Genomic DNA, 12994 nt, shown 5'->3' with positions numbered 1-12994 from the left:
AAATAAAATTACTTTTTTATCTTTATAATTATTTATTTTAATTTCAAATAAAAAAAATAAAATATATATTTTACTATTTAAAAAATTACTTTCCCTCTTTATTTTCCTCTCCAATATTTAAATAAGAAGAGGAAAATAATTTTTACATTATTTTTTTTTCTCATTTATTTTTTTTTTCTCTCTGACAAAGTTTCTAAACATAGGCTTAAATTTTAAAGTGTATAAGTTTTGTCTTTAAGAGCGTCTGGAATTCAGTGGAGTTTTGTTTTTTTGTTTTTTTTAAATGTCATTGATATTGTGATATGCATTAAAAATAAAATAAAAATGTGTCAATTTAAATGGTTTGATTATATTTAATATAAAGAATAAAATATTTTGGTATGAAACTGTGACACAATAAAAAAATAATATAAATATTATAATATTTAAATATTGATATTAAATTAATTTTAAATAAATGATAAAAAAAATTATTTAAATGACAATCTCACATAAATTGAGATTAAGATATAATTGTTGTTAATGTAGCTTTTAATTTATTTTTAATTTTTTAAAAGTATATATATATATATATATATATATATATATATATATATATATATATATATTGTAAAAATACAATTAATACGCAGAGTTTTTGAAATGGAAATTTAAGGGAGAGCTTTGCTTTCACTGAATGTATCAAACTTAGGCTTAAAACAATTAAAGAGTGAAATAATCAACACTAAGACATGAAGCCCAAAGTCAATAATAATAATCCAAATGTGATACTCTCATTAATCATTCACATGCCACCATTTCTGCTTTTATTATATAACTTGCTTTAATTAAATCTTAGGTATTTGTTTTCTTGTTATAAATTATTATACAAAGATTCCATTTTTGTTCAATGGAAGTTTCTGCGAAAATTATTTATTATTGACCTTTTATTAAGAGCAGAAAGGATTTTTTTTATTATTATTATTATTACTTTTTTAAATCAATAGAAAACGAGTTTATTTAAGGTTTATATATTTTATATTAATTTCATTTTATATGATATAATTATTCTATATAATTGAAGAGATTGAGTATTTACTAAAAACTGATTTGGATTTGAGTCGAGAGGGAGTTTTAATTTAATTTCAATTCAGATTAAATCGGTCTGATTACAGTTGGTTTCAATGTTCGAACAGAACAGGGCATAGGAAGATAATCTAATTCCGATGGTTAATTCTGTGGATGTAATGATGGGAAGGTAAGATCCGTTGGTTACAGAAGGTGGGGTCCACATTATTTGATAGTATGATTTCAGTGGCCAGCCTGTAATCTCAAGAGGGCCATAGCCGATGCGATGATAAACGAGTCTAAGCCTCAATTCAATACACCGAGTGTCAGTTTGGTAATAAAGGCCACATCAAAACCCAAACTCGTAATATGCCCTCATCATATTTCCGAAAAGAGAGGCAAGTATCCATCCTCTTTTTTCTTTTTAGTGTCGCTACCTGTGGCTGTGACTCTCCTTTCACCTTTTTCCATCGCCATCGCCACCATTGTCCGCCGAAGACCTAGATGAGAAAGGACTCCCCACCCCTCTCCTCCGTCGCCGGCGGCACCGTGGGTAAACTATCAGTATGTTTCGAAACTAAGCCCTTAGTGGCCACATTACTAGCACTCACTCTGGTGATGCTCATCTGGAATCTCCCTCCCTACTACCAAAACCTCATATCCACCACTCGTCCTTGCTCTGCCCCCCCAACAACCACAACCATTACTACTACTTCTGTAATCGCTTCCAATGCTTCATCGTTGCCTATTACCTCCCCTGCCAGCTCATTGTCCAAGCAAAAGTACTCCACCCCCTTCACCGACCCAAACAAGCGGATTTTCCAGGCATACGGCAACGCTGCCGCTCTCTTTGTTCAGATGGGTGCATACCGCGGCGGCCCAAGGACCTTTGCTGTGGTGGGGCTCTCTTCCAAGCCCATTCACGTGTTTGGCCGTCCCTGGTACAAGTGCGAGTGGATCTCCAACAATGGTTCTTCTATGAGGTCCAAGGCCTATAAGATGCTTCCAGACTGGGGTTATGGTCGCGTCTATACTGTTGTGGTTGTCAATTGCACCTTCCCCGTGAATCCAAATCAGGGCAATGCGGGTGGAAAGCTGATGGTCAATGCGTATTACGGTGAATCCCAGAGGAAATACGAGAAGTTCGTTGCATTGGAAGAGGCGCCAGGCTCTTACAACGAGTCCAAGTACCACCCTCCTTACCAGTACGAGTATCTCTATTGTGGGTCTTCTTTGTACGGGAATTTGAGTGCGGCAAGAATGAGGGAATGGATGGCTTACCACGCCTGGTTCTTCGGACCCAGTTCCCATTTCGTGTTTCACGATGCTGGTGGAGTGAGCCCTGAGGTAAGGGCTGCGCTTAAGCCATGGGTGCGAGCAGGGAGGGCAACGGTTCAGGACATTAGAGGGCAGGCTGAGTTCGATGGGTATTATTATAACCAATTTCTGGTAGTCAACGACTGCTTACACCGGTACCGATATGCTGCCAACTGGACATTTTACTTTGATGTGGATGAGTATATCTATTTGCCAGAGAACAATACTCTGGAATCGGTTCTTCAAGAATTCTCCGATTATACTCAGTTCACGATTGAGCAGAATCCAATGTCCAGTGTGCTCTGTTTGAATGATTCCATTGAGGAATATTCCAGGTAAGTTTTTGTGCAAGTCCAGTTTCCCAAAACACAAATAATCTTAAGATTATCATGCTGTGTAACTAGTGAATATGGTTCATCACTGATACGTGTTTGTTTGGTGTCGTCATTTCAGGGAATGGGGATTCGAGAAGCTATTATTCAGGGAATCAAGAGAGGGAATTCGGAGGGACCGCAAGTACGCAATACAGGCAAAGAATGCATATGCAACTGGAGTTCACATGTCAGAGAATGTAATTGGCAAGACCTTGCACAAGACCGAAACAAAGATTCGTTATTATCACTACCACAACTCCATTACGGTTCCAGGCGAATTGTGCAGGGAATTTGTGCCTCCGTCAGCCAAGAACAATGTGACCTGGTACAATAAGCTCCCATATGTCTATGATGATAATATGAAGAAACTAGCCAGAATCATCAAGGAATTCGAGCGGCAAACCATTGGAAATATACAGGCTAATTCATGATTGATTTATGTGCAAAATAAGTTATACCATATGTTGAAGCGTGGCCTGCGTCTTCATGATTCATTCTTCAGCTTAATTGAGGGGACTTTGCTGACAATTCAGTCCCTTTTAGTCTTTCCTGAGAGTGCGAGGATCTGACCCACCCACCCACCCACCTGTGCCTGGCCAGAAACGACCCAACAAAAGGTGGAAGAGACTCCAGTATTGCTTTGCTTTGTCTATATATTTATTTATTTATTTTTATATCAACTTGAAAGGAGAGTGTTTTAATTGTTCTTTTTTCTGTTTTTATAATTTGATGATTTTGATAAATTTGCAATGTGATCGTTTAATGTAAAGATGCCTTGAGTAATAATCTTCTTTCAACTCTTAATTTCTGGGGTTTAAATGGTTTTGGAATTTTCTTAATTTGATAATTTAAGGACCGTTTGATCTGTTGAGATGGTGAATGAAATTATTGAGAAGAGCTCTTTTTATAACATTTTTGATTCGGCAGTGGTGGACTGGACAGCTATACCCTACAAGGACTAGTAATTATTAAATAGACCCACACGATAAAAGCTGCCGCATGTTGCTGCCTAAAATTTGTGGCTACGACGTTTCTTTTTTTAACAAATCCGGTTATCGTGGCATAGTACAGTATCTTTAATTTTAACAATCTATCCATACAAGTCAAAGAAAATAATTTCATATAACGTATTCTCAGTACAAGTATCTGTTTTTAGTTTAAATAAGCCAAACTAGATAAACAATAGTACTTGCGGTTGAAATTAGAAATTTATGAATGTGGGTCCGAAGTTTGTTGTGTGTACCTTTCAGCTTGTAAAGAGAATCACCAATTTCTTCAAATAATAATACTTGAGGCCAACAAATGGGGCATAGAAGGAAATACCCAACAATGTCAAAGACCGTTCAGCCTTGAGACTTTTAGAGCCCAACATGCACATCACAAAAGGCCCATTCCAATTGTTGGCATGTATTTCACTGGAAATGAAGGGGGAGTTTCGCTGAGCTTCTCTTCATCGCATTACAGCACTGGCTTCGCAATTGAGGGCGTGGCTTTTTATTTCGACCTCCCAACCGCACGTTCCTTCCTGTGGCTGTAGTTCTGATTAATGTGCTTGATGTTTGTTAGGTACACTAAATAATTCAATCCAAGATTCTTGAAAACAAGCAAATTATTGTTTTTGTCTTGATTGAGCTGAAAACATAGGCCTGGTCTGGATTTGAATTGGAATCAATTTTATTAAAATTGAACCTGAATTGATAAATTCAAGCTTGATTAGAATTATTTTGAATTCGATCAAACTGAAATAGATTGATTTTGACCGGTTCAACACAGTCCTGAATTAAAATTAAAATTTTCACTTTTTTTAAAAAAATTGAATTTTTAGAAGAAAATTAATTTGACTATCAAATTAGATAAATCAAACCAGAATTAAAGCTAATAGAAATTCTTTATTCTGCTCCAAATCCTCAACTATTTTAGAATAGAAATCGTTGATTCAATTTTGATTCAAAATCAGTTTGTGGTCATGCCTAGCTAGAATTATAAGGTTTCTATCTTTTTACAAATGGTTTTGATTGGAACTCAAAACCTTACAGGTTTTTAAGACGATTTCAGTACCATTGGGCTACAGTTTATACTCAATGCTTCTTTACTGTTTTTTCTTGTTGATTAAGGAAAAATTTTTCAAGAAGAAAAGGTAAGCGTAAATAACTATGAAAAGAACAAGAGAAAATGAAATTCGTTGGAAGTGCAAACTACGAACTTGTTATAGGTTTTTTGTTTTTGGGGAAGAATGTTGATGGGCTTAACCATCTCTCACATGGATCCAAAAACAAACTGAAAAAGAAGCAAAAGAATGTGTATTGCAGCACTGGAATGGCCAGGATTGGATCAACGATCTTTATTTTCGAAGCTAAGAATATAATAAGATTAGCATTTGGCATATGCAACCTAATTTAATTACAAGTATATATATGATAGTTTTTATCAAAAGCAAGCTTTAAATGAGGAAGGCAGCTGTAGTGTGAGCGAGACAAGAGGATAAGCATCAACGCTTAAAGATGTTAATTGTGTTAATTATGCGCACAAAGCCAGCATGGGGCATGATTTGATCGAATAAGCGATCAGGAGCTTTTTGGAGGTGCAAATTCTTCTTTATGACGCAACTGCCACTCACTATGATACTTTTTAATTTGGCTTTTATCATAACATAATAAGATGATGGGTCATCGGATGTTTTACTTCTTTTTCATTTTTTTATTGATATATGAGTTCTTGATTTCAGAATTTTAAAGACGGTTTCAATATTATTGAGTTAAAGTTGATGGGTATTTTTTTTCTATTTCCTTGTCGTGAATAAGAAAGCCTTTTGAAATTGGTAATTGAAGCAAAGCAACCGATGAAAAATGCATGATCATCTTTGATCAAATTCAAATCGCTTTCTATAGTCAAAGGTGCCAAAAGAGAGTAGCATTGCTCTATAGGATTGGCATAATAAAACTCCCAAAGCAAACACAGACACAGACACCTACACCTATAGGCATTGCATTGCATGATTTGATGTGGAATTTAACTTGTGATTCACAAAACCAGAGACCAACCAAATAATTAATTAAGGTGAATATTACGCCAAGCAGTCAAATAAGACTGCACTAATGTGTTCTCTAGTTCATTAATCTCAATGTTTATCTGGTGGGCATTCGCCTCTCTTAATTTCTACTGAGCTGCCTTCTCCATATGTTGCCCTTAATTTCCCTCATGCCATCATTTCCGAAGCTTTAACATGACTCCACGTAGTTGGGAAGTTTGATAAACCATTGTTACTACAAGCATACAACCATCAAACCTTAAACAAAATTAGTATTACTCTTACCATTATTACTTAACTTTAGGTTCTATCACTCTATTTAGTAAGATGTAATATAATCATCATTAATACCTTTAGGTTCTATCACTCTATTTTGTAAGATGTAATATAATTATCATTAGTTGCATTACATGTCTCAATATTTTATTTGCTTATTATAAGAAAACATAATATAATATGAATGTATTTGTATATATATAATTAGTTAAATTATTAGATGGATGAGGTTTTTCTTTTTTTATAATTGCCTTTAATTTTAACTTGAGACTATATAGTTTTAGATGCTATTCCAACATTATTGAATTAAATTTTGTAAATATTAGAAAGGTGAATTTAATGTGGAAGTAAACATATGTTATTATTTAATCAAAATTAAAGAAATAAGTCACTCAAAATTTGCTGTTGTGACATTCAGATAGAATGGTCCAAATGAGTAAATGGGCATTGATTCTTAAACTGTTTTAGACAGAAAAATCAAGAATTATAATTTTATTGGTAGCAATGTGCTCCAAGCTTATGTGAAAAATGGAGAAAGATTTGAAGCAAAAAGGGTAGCCATCTGCCGAAACAGTAGTGCAGACACTCGACGAATGCACATTGGTGATTCGACCTAAAGAAATAGGCCTTTCATGCGATGAAAAATCAAACCTTGTATTGTCCACCTCTTCAGCCTCTCCTCCTTCTCCAAGTAATTTTGACTTGGGAAACAACAACAAAGGGAGAGAGAAGTTCCAAGCTGCTTGCCAGGGCTTTTAAAGTTTTGGGAACGGAGGGGGCTGGGCTGCCTGCCTGCCTGCCTGTTTGACACACAGTTGCACACGTGGGTTTTGTGCAAGTAGGAAAAAAAGCGGCTGTCAACTTGTGTTTAATCAACCATATCAAACCCTGGGACCCACCCTTCATCAGACGGTTCATCTTCATCACAAAGTTGAAAAGTGATCCTACGGGTATTAACAAAATAAGAGGGGGAATCTGCAGCTAATTGCCCGTTGATATGTTTTGCTATTATAAAATTTTTTTCCATGACCGCCTTATAAATTTCTTTCTATCTTTAGGCTTGCTCTTCTTGTGTTTCCCTAATAGCACTGACAGCCATATTATATACAGTATAGTCGCTCGCTGCTCAGCTCTAACATTCGTTCCCGTCTCCGTCTTTTACCAATCCTTCAAACCCTCTTACGTGCTGTGGGTTCCTTCTGCAAAAGGTTTTGACTGTCTCTCCCTTTCTCTCATGTTCGATTGCTTTTGTTATAGCTATTTTATGGGTTGCTAATGCAGGATTCATTAAACTTTCCCTCTAGATTCATTATTCTTTCTCTCTAGATTCAATCAAATCTTGAAGGGTTTTGATCGCTTTTCTCGGAGCTGCCAGCTTACCTATCTATAACCAACAGCAGCAAGAGATTGGTGTGTTTCATTTGTCAACGCTAGTATAGAGAAAGTCATGGTATATTTTACATCACTCAGCTCCATCTCTCTGCATCTTCTTTATTTATTTTGGTTTTATAACTTCAATTGATGATTTTTGTTCTTATCAGGTGAGTCCATTTGGGCAAATGGGCAATCGGGATTTAGGTCCGCCGTGGTTGAGACCAATGCTCAGGGCAAGCTACTTCATCCCTTGTGCAGTTCATGGGGATTCTAATAAAAGTGAATGTAATATGTTTTGTTTAGATTGTATGGGTAATGCCTTATGTTCTTATTGTTTGATCCATCACAAAGATCATCGAGTTGTTCAGGTTTGTCTTAAAAAATCATCCTTTCCCTTTCTGAATGATTTTTAGTTTCTGTTGATTCACATTGGATGAGTCCCCTGAAATAATATATTGGTTGGTTGCTTGCTTGTTGCAGATAAGGCGGTCTTCATACCATAACGTGGTGAGGGTGAATGAAATACAGAAGTATATTGATATATCCTGTGTCCAGACTTACATTATCAATAGCGCCAAAATCGTGTTCCTAAACGAGCGGCCTCAGCCAAGGCCAGGAAAAGGCGTCACCAACACTTGCGAGATTTGTTGCAGAAGCCTCCTCGATTCCTTCAGATTCTGCTCTCTTGGATGCAAGGTTATTTCTCTTTCCCAATGTCCTTTTCCCTTTTCTAATTTTATTCATGTTTCTCGCTTGCCGACTTTGCGTTCAAGTTACAAGTTCCATTCTTTCTTTTAACTGGTGGCTCAAATTACATCAATCTTGCCGTATTTGACTTCAATTTATTTATTTTTTTAAATAAATTTTTTGATTTCGAGAAATGTAGGTTGTGACATATTTCGTGTTTGAATGATCTGTGGATCTCTCTGTTTTGTTCTTCTTTGCTCTATGCCTTGTTCTCACCTGCTCTGTTTTGACAGTCTATTGAGGGCTAGATTACTAAATGCGCAATTACATTTTTCTTTTTTCAGCTGGGAGGCTTGAAGCGTGGTGACCCAGACCTCACATTTACACTGAGGATGAAGCACAATAGGGATCCATTCCTTGGTGGGTCTGAATCCGATGAGTCTTCTACCCCAAAGAAGATTAGAAAGACGCATGCTTTCAACCGTTTGATGGATGGACTTTCAATATATTCATCAGACGGGCATAGCAATGATTTTAGCTCAGGTGATGAGGCGACTGCCAACCTTTCTCCATCTACTCCTCCCATTTATAATCACCGCAATGCAAGGAGAAGAAAGGGTATCCCTCATCGTGCTCCATTTTGAGTTTTCTCAAAAAATTGAAAAAAAAAATAAAAATATATTGAAAAAAATATATGGGAAGTTGGCAATAATGTCTAGTATGTAGTAAAAGATGACATATAAGAAAAAGGAAGAAAAAAAAGGATTGCTATAGTGTTGAGTTTCTTGTGTAAATAGTAGAAAAGACATCAAGGGAAATAGTCCCTTCATATAATATATTAATTAGTGGTGGGGACTTATTTTCTGGTTTAGAAAACTTAGGTTATATTGAAAAAATGGGCATGTATTATGATGACATATGGGTATTAGGTGGTCGGAAAGATGGTAATAATGGAATGGCATTTTGATGGGTTATGTACAGAAGAGAAGAATGTGTTTTGTCCATATGATATAGATAATGATGTTTTCAAGTAAAATACTTTGTGCTCACCTATATATTCTCTTGATGAATTTATGCTTTTGATTGACTGCATAACATGAGTTTGGCAGTTTACTTATTTTAGGGATGAATTTTGCAAATTTGCAATGTGGTTGAATTTACGTAATTAGAAATGGGAAAGGGGACCAGCTCAGAAGGTTAAATTGATGAGAATAAAACTTTAACTCCAAATAGACTCACTCCAACTGAGTAAGTTGAATTGAATTCAAATTGAAATCAAGATTAAAATCAAAATTGAAGGTATGGTAAACTTGGGGGCCAAGGTCGAACTCTGATTTACACAAACCCACCAATGATGCAATGTAGGGTTATGGGTTTGCGTTCACGTAGAGTCGATGTGAGGGCTTTTTTTTTTTTTTTTTAATGTGAGGGTTAGTCCTTCAATTATTGTTTGTGAACGATCAGATACATAATTCCCAGATATTTCTAAATGGGTTGATTTTATTTTCAAGACTTAATGATAGTGAGAGATTAGGGATTTGGAAGTAGTAGAAGATATGTGAGCTTAAGCTCAAATCACACAGAAAAGCTTTGCTGACACGAAAACCCCACTTGGACAATGACGTCCCTCTCCAGATACTCCCAATCGATTTATTTTTTTATGTATAATTTCCATAAAAAAAAAAAATTATAAACAAGTGGATGATGATGATGATGAGAGCCGTGTGGAATCTGAATGGCTGCGTATGCGACCTCCACTCCCCTACCTTCCCTTCTTATCTTTTTTCAAGAAAAAGAAAAAGAATTGAATTATTGGAGCAGAAATACGGTTGCTGCTAAACCTGATCAAGGATCGATTCAAGCCCTGATTCGGTCTGAATTTCATTCTATTCAAATTTGCGACTGATTCTAATCAATATTTTATGAGTTTGAATCAGTCTTAAATTTTATATTGGGATCGGATATATATATTTATATATATATTATCAAATTTAAATTATTGGTTCCGGTTTGAAATTGGTTAGACCGGACCGGAGAGAGAGAGGCGTGGGTGGGTTACATTGTCAAAGACAAATAAAATCAGCGAGGAAAGAGAGGCAGCTTTGTCTGTTAGTGAAGTGCTTGCAGAGCTCACTCAATGTCTCAGAAAATGCCACGTTGTATTCATCGGAAGTGTGTGGGTGGACACATGTCTTCTTTCCAAATTTTTATTTAAATTTAATTATCTTTGTTGTCCGAGAAGAGATGTAAACACCGCTACTTGTGGTGGTTGTATCATATAGGTCCAGACAAGGAGAGTGGATGATGTTTCTGAAATTGGCATCTAGCGAGTATGGTGGGCGGATTCACTTCTCCATCTCTTTTCATCCTTATCGTCAAATTTAACACCAACCCATTAATAAAATTAATCTTCCCTTTCCATAACTTATTACATTACTTAAATTGCTTAATTAATAGGCAAAGCTTAATTAAGTGTAACCCATTGCATATGGGGAGGATAAGGCTTATCTTTGGCATCAGACATGTCGTCATTTCTCCTTTTCTACGAAACAGATTCTTGTATCTATTAATTTTACTTAAAATTTTTTACATTTCTATTTCTAGTCCTTAGATATTACTGCTTATCTTGTCCTTAGTATTTTTTATGTAAAATAATATTTTAATTAATAAAAAAGAACAAATTCTATGTGCGATTTGACTCTATAAGTAGCGCAAAAAGTAAGAGTATTCGGTTTCAGTTTGATTCGAGTTTTGACTAAGAACTAAAATTAAATCGAAATTTCAATTAGGTTCTACATTATTTCAATTTTAGTTCAGTATGATTCTCGATTTTTCAATTTCAGTTTAGTTTGATATGATTTCGATTCTTAAAATAATTTTATATCATTATTTCTTTAAAAAGTTATTCTTAAATTAATATTTAAATTTTAAATTAAATTATTAATATATAAAATATTATATAATATATCTTTTAGCTATACCTAAAACTAAAGCGTATATATAATTTAGATTAAATATATTATATAATATAATAATATAAGTATATTATATAATATATATTTTAATTATTTATTAATTATATAATATTTAATTATAAGATATAAATATAATTAATAATTATTATATATATATATATATATATATATAAAAGATAACAATATATTTATAATTAATAATTATGAGATAATTTAACGTGTTTATAACTAAAATTATTAAAAAAATAAAATATAATATTAGGTTATATTTAGTTCATAATTATATATACAGATACAAATATATATAATTATATTGAAATAATAAAATATATCTAAAAAAAATAAAATATATATATATATAAATTTAATTCTCAGTTTAGTATGATTCAATTTCGATTTTAGTACAGTTTCAAATTGGTTCTTAATAAAAAATTAAAATATAATTAAAATATCAAAATAAATTCGATTCAATATAATTCTTATTGGTTAATACGATTTTCTGATTTGGTTTTCCCAGCCCTAGTGGAAAGGGCAAAATCTGATCAATTTTAGATAACCATGGCGTCATTGCATGGGAAATTAAGAATTCTGAAGAGATGCTATTTGTATATAAGCATGTGTAGAAAAATGAAGGAGGATGATGAGTGGAGAATCTAGTATTGTATGCGTTGCACTGTTATGGGGTAGTGGCGAATCCAATCGGGGCCACTTATAATAGTATCTACTTTCCATTCATGTACAATTTAGGTACATTGGATATATATATATTTTTTTTAATATGGTTTTTTTTTTTTTTTTTTTAAGTTAACTAGTTTCTGTAACATGTGCTTTCTACATATAACATAATCGTTTATATAATTTATAAATATATTGTAATAAATTTATATTAAATATTAATTTCACTCTTTAATATAGTAATAAATAACTATAAATGTTTGGATAATTATACAATAACATAAAGTTTATTAAAATTAAAATGAACGAGTATCTAAATTTAATATTATACTCGTGATTTATATATTTTTCTTCAATCACAAATTTAAATTACTTTTATTTTAAATTATAAGCTTCACAAATAATATTTTTTGATATTTTAATTAATTTTATAAATTAAATACTAACATGTTATGTTGTTAACTATTATATAATAATATTAATTAATTAAATTTAAAATTTTAGTTTTAACCTTAGCAACTTGATCATGATTGACAACTAATTAATCTCTCCAAAAATTAACGATAACTTATATAATTTTAAATAAATAAAACATTAAAATAACTATTATGTAACTTATAGAGATATTTAATATTATATCATAAAATAATTGAAACTTATAGAGATATTTAATATTATGTAACTTATAGAGATATTTAAATAGAATTATAATTAATAATTTAATCACAATTAAAATAGGATTGATTGAAGCCATTTTTTATCATACGAATTAAAATTAAATTAGAATAAATATGATTATTAAAATATAATATAAGAATGTAATATAAATAGAAAATATGAATGAGGAATGAAAGGGGAATAAGAAAATAGTAATAAATTTTTTAATTTTAAGTATTTTTATAAATGTAAAAAATCAAATATGTACTTTCTGCTTGCAGGATTAGGATTATATATTAAAAAAAATTCATTTTGTGTATAAGTAGAATTACTTAAAAATATGATTAAATTTGAATTTAATTTGCAAATATAAACATATAAGCAATAAATTTTATAATTTTAGGTATTGTTATAAATATGAAAAAATTTATACATGTACTTTTGATTAAAGGATTAGGATTTTAGAATTATAAAATAGAGTTGAAATTTTAATTTACATTTTTTATTCTCAAATCAATTTTCCTAACTTTAAGAGTGCACTCTCAACATCAATTTGACGCATTCAAGATAAATAATTGTAACAT

At 32.6% G+C, this 12994-nt stretch overlaps 2 protein-coding genes across 3 annotated transcripts; both read left to right on the top strand.

Moving 5' to 3' along the window:
- Nucleotides 1–1383: 1383 nt before the first annotated feature.
- LOC110669291 (galactan beta-1,4-galactosyltransferase GALS1) lies at nucleotides 1384–3542 on the top strand. Its single transcript, XM_021830873.2, has 2 exons — nucleotides 1384–2699; nucleotides 2818–3542. Exons 1-2 carry the CDS (start codon nucleotides 1552–1554, stop codon nucleotides 3167–3169), a joined length of 1500 nt encoding a protein of 499 aa, XP_021686565.2. The 5' UTR covers nucleotides 1384–1551; the 3' UTR covers nucleotides 3170–3542.
- Nucleotides 3543–6968: 3426 nt separating this feature from the next.
- Nucleotides 6969–9139, top strand: LOC110669249 (protein RGF1 INDUCIBLE TRANSCRIPTION FACTOR 1). 2 transcript variants are annotated; one of them, XM_021830802.2, is made up of 5 exons: nucleotides 6969–7250; nucleotides 7347–7492; nucleotides 7584–7784; nucleotides 7897–8112; nucleotides 8448–9139. In XM_021830802.2, the coding sequence occupies exons 2-5, from the start codon at nucleotides 7490–7492 to the stop codon at nucleotides 8745–8747; spliced, it is 720 nt and encodes a 239-aa protein (XP_021686494.1). In that variant the 5' UTR covers nucleotides 6969–7250; nucleotides 7347–7489; the 3' UTR covers nucleotides 8748–9139. The 2 variants fall into 2 exon arrangements, with proteins under 2 accessions (XP_021686494.1, XP_021686495.1); XM_021830803.2 differs by having other exon boundaries at nucleotides 7068–7250; nucleotides 7369–7492.
- Nucleotides 9140–12994: the final 3855 nt, after the last annotated feature.

Source organism: Hevea brasiliensis, chromosome 2 (assembly GCF_030052815.1).
Source record: "Hevea brasiliensis isolate MT/VB/25A 57/8 chromosome 2, ASM3005281v1, whole genome shotgun sequence".
Taxonomy (NCBI): Eukaryota; Viridiplantae; Streptophyta; class Magnoliopsida; order Malpighiales; family Euphorbiaceae; genus Hevea; species Hevea brasiliensis.
This window is presented reverse-complemented; position numbering and strand designations above follow the sequence as displayed.

What these genes read in the sequence shown, in the direction of transcription:
- LOC110669291 (XM_021830873.2), top strand. Translation starts at nt 1,552, where the DNA reads ATGAGAAAGGACTCCCCACCCCTCTCCTCCGTCGCCGGCGGCACCGTG. An exon ending in TCCATTGAGGAATATTCCAG is followed by an intron (nt 2,700 to 2,817) that starts GTAAGTTTTTGT and finishes TCGTCATTTCAG; the next exon opens with GGAATGGGGATTCGAGAAGC.
- LOC110669249 (XM_021830802.2), top strand. An exon ending in AAGATCATCGAGTTGTTCAG is followed by an intron (nt 7,785 to 7,896) that starts GTTTGTCTTAAA and finishes TGCTTGTTGCAG; the next exon opens with ATAAGGCGGTCTTCATACCA. An exon ending in TCTGCTCTCTTGGATGCAAG is followed by an intron (nt 8,113 to 8,447) that starts GTTATTTCTCTT and finishes TTCTTTTTTCAG; the next exon opens with CTGGGAGGCTTGAAGCGTGG.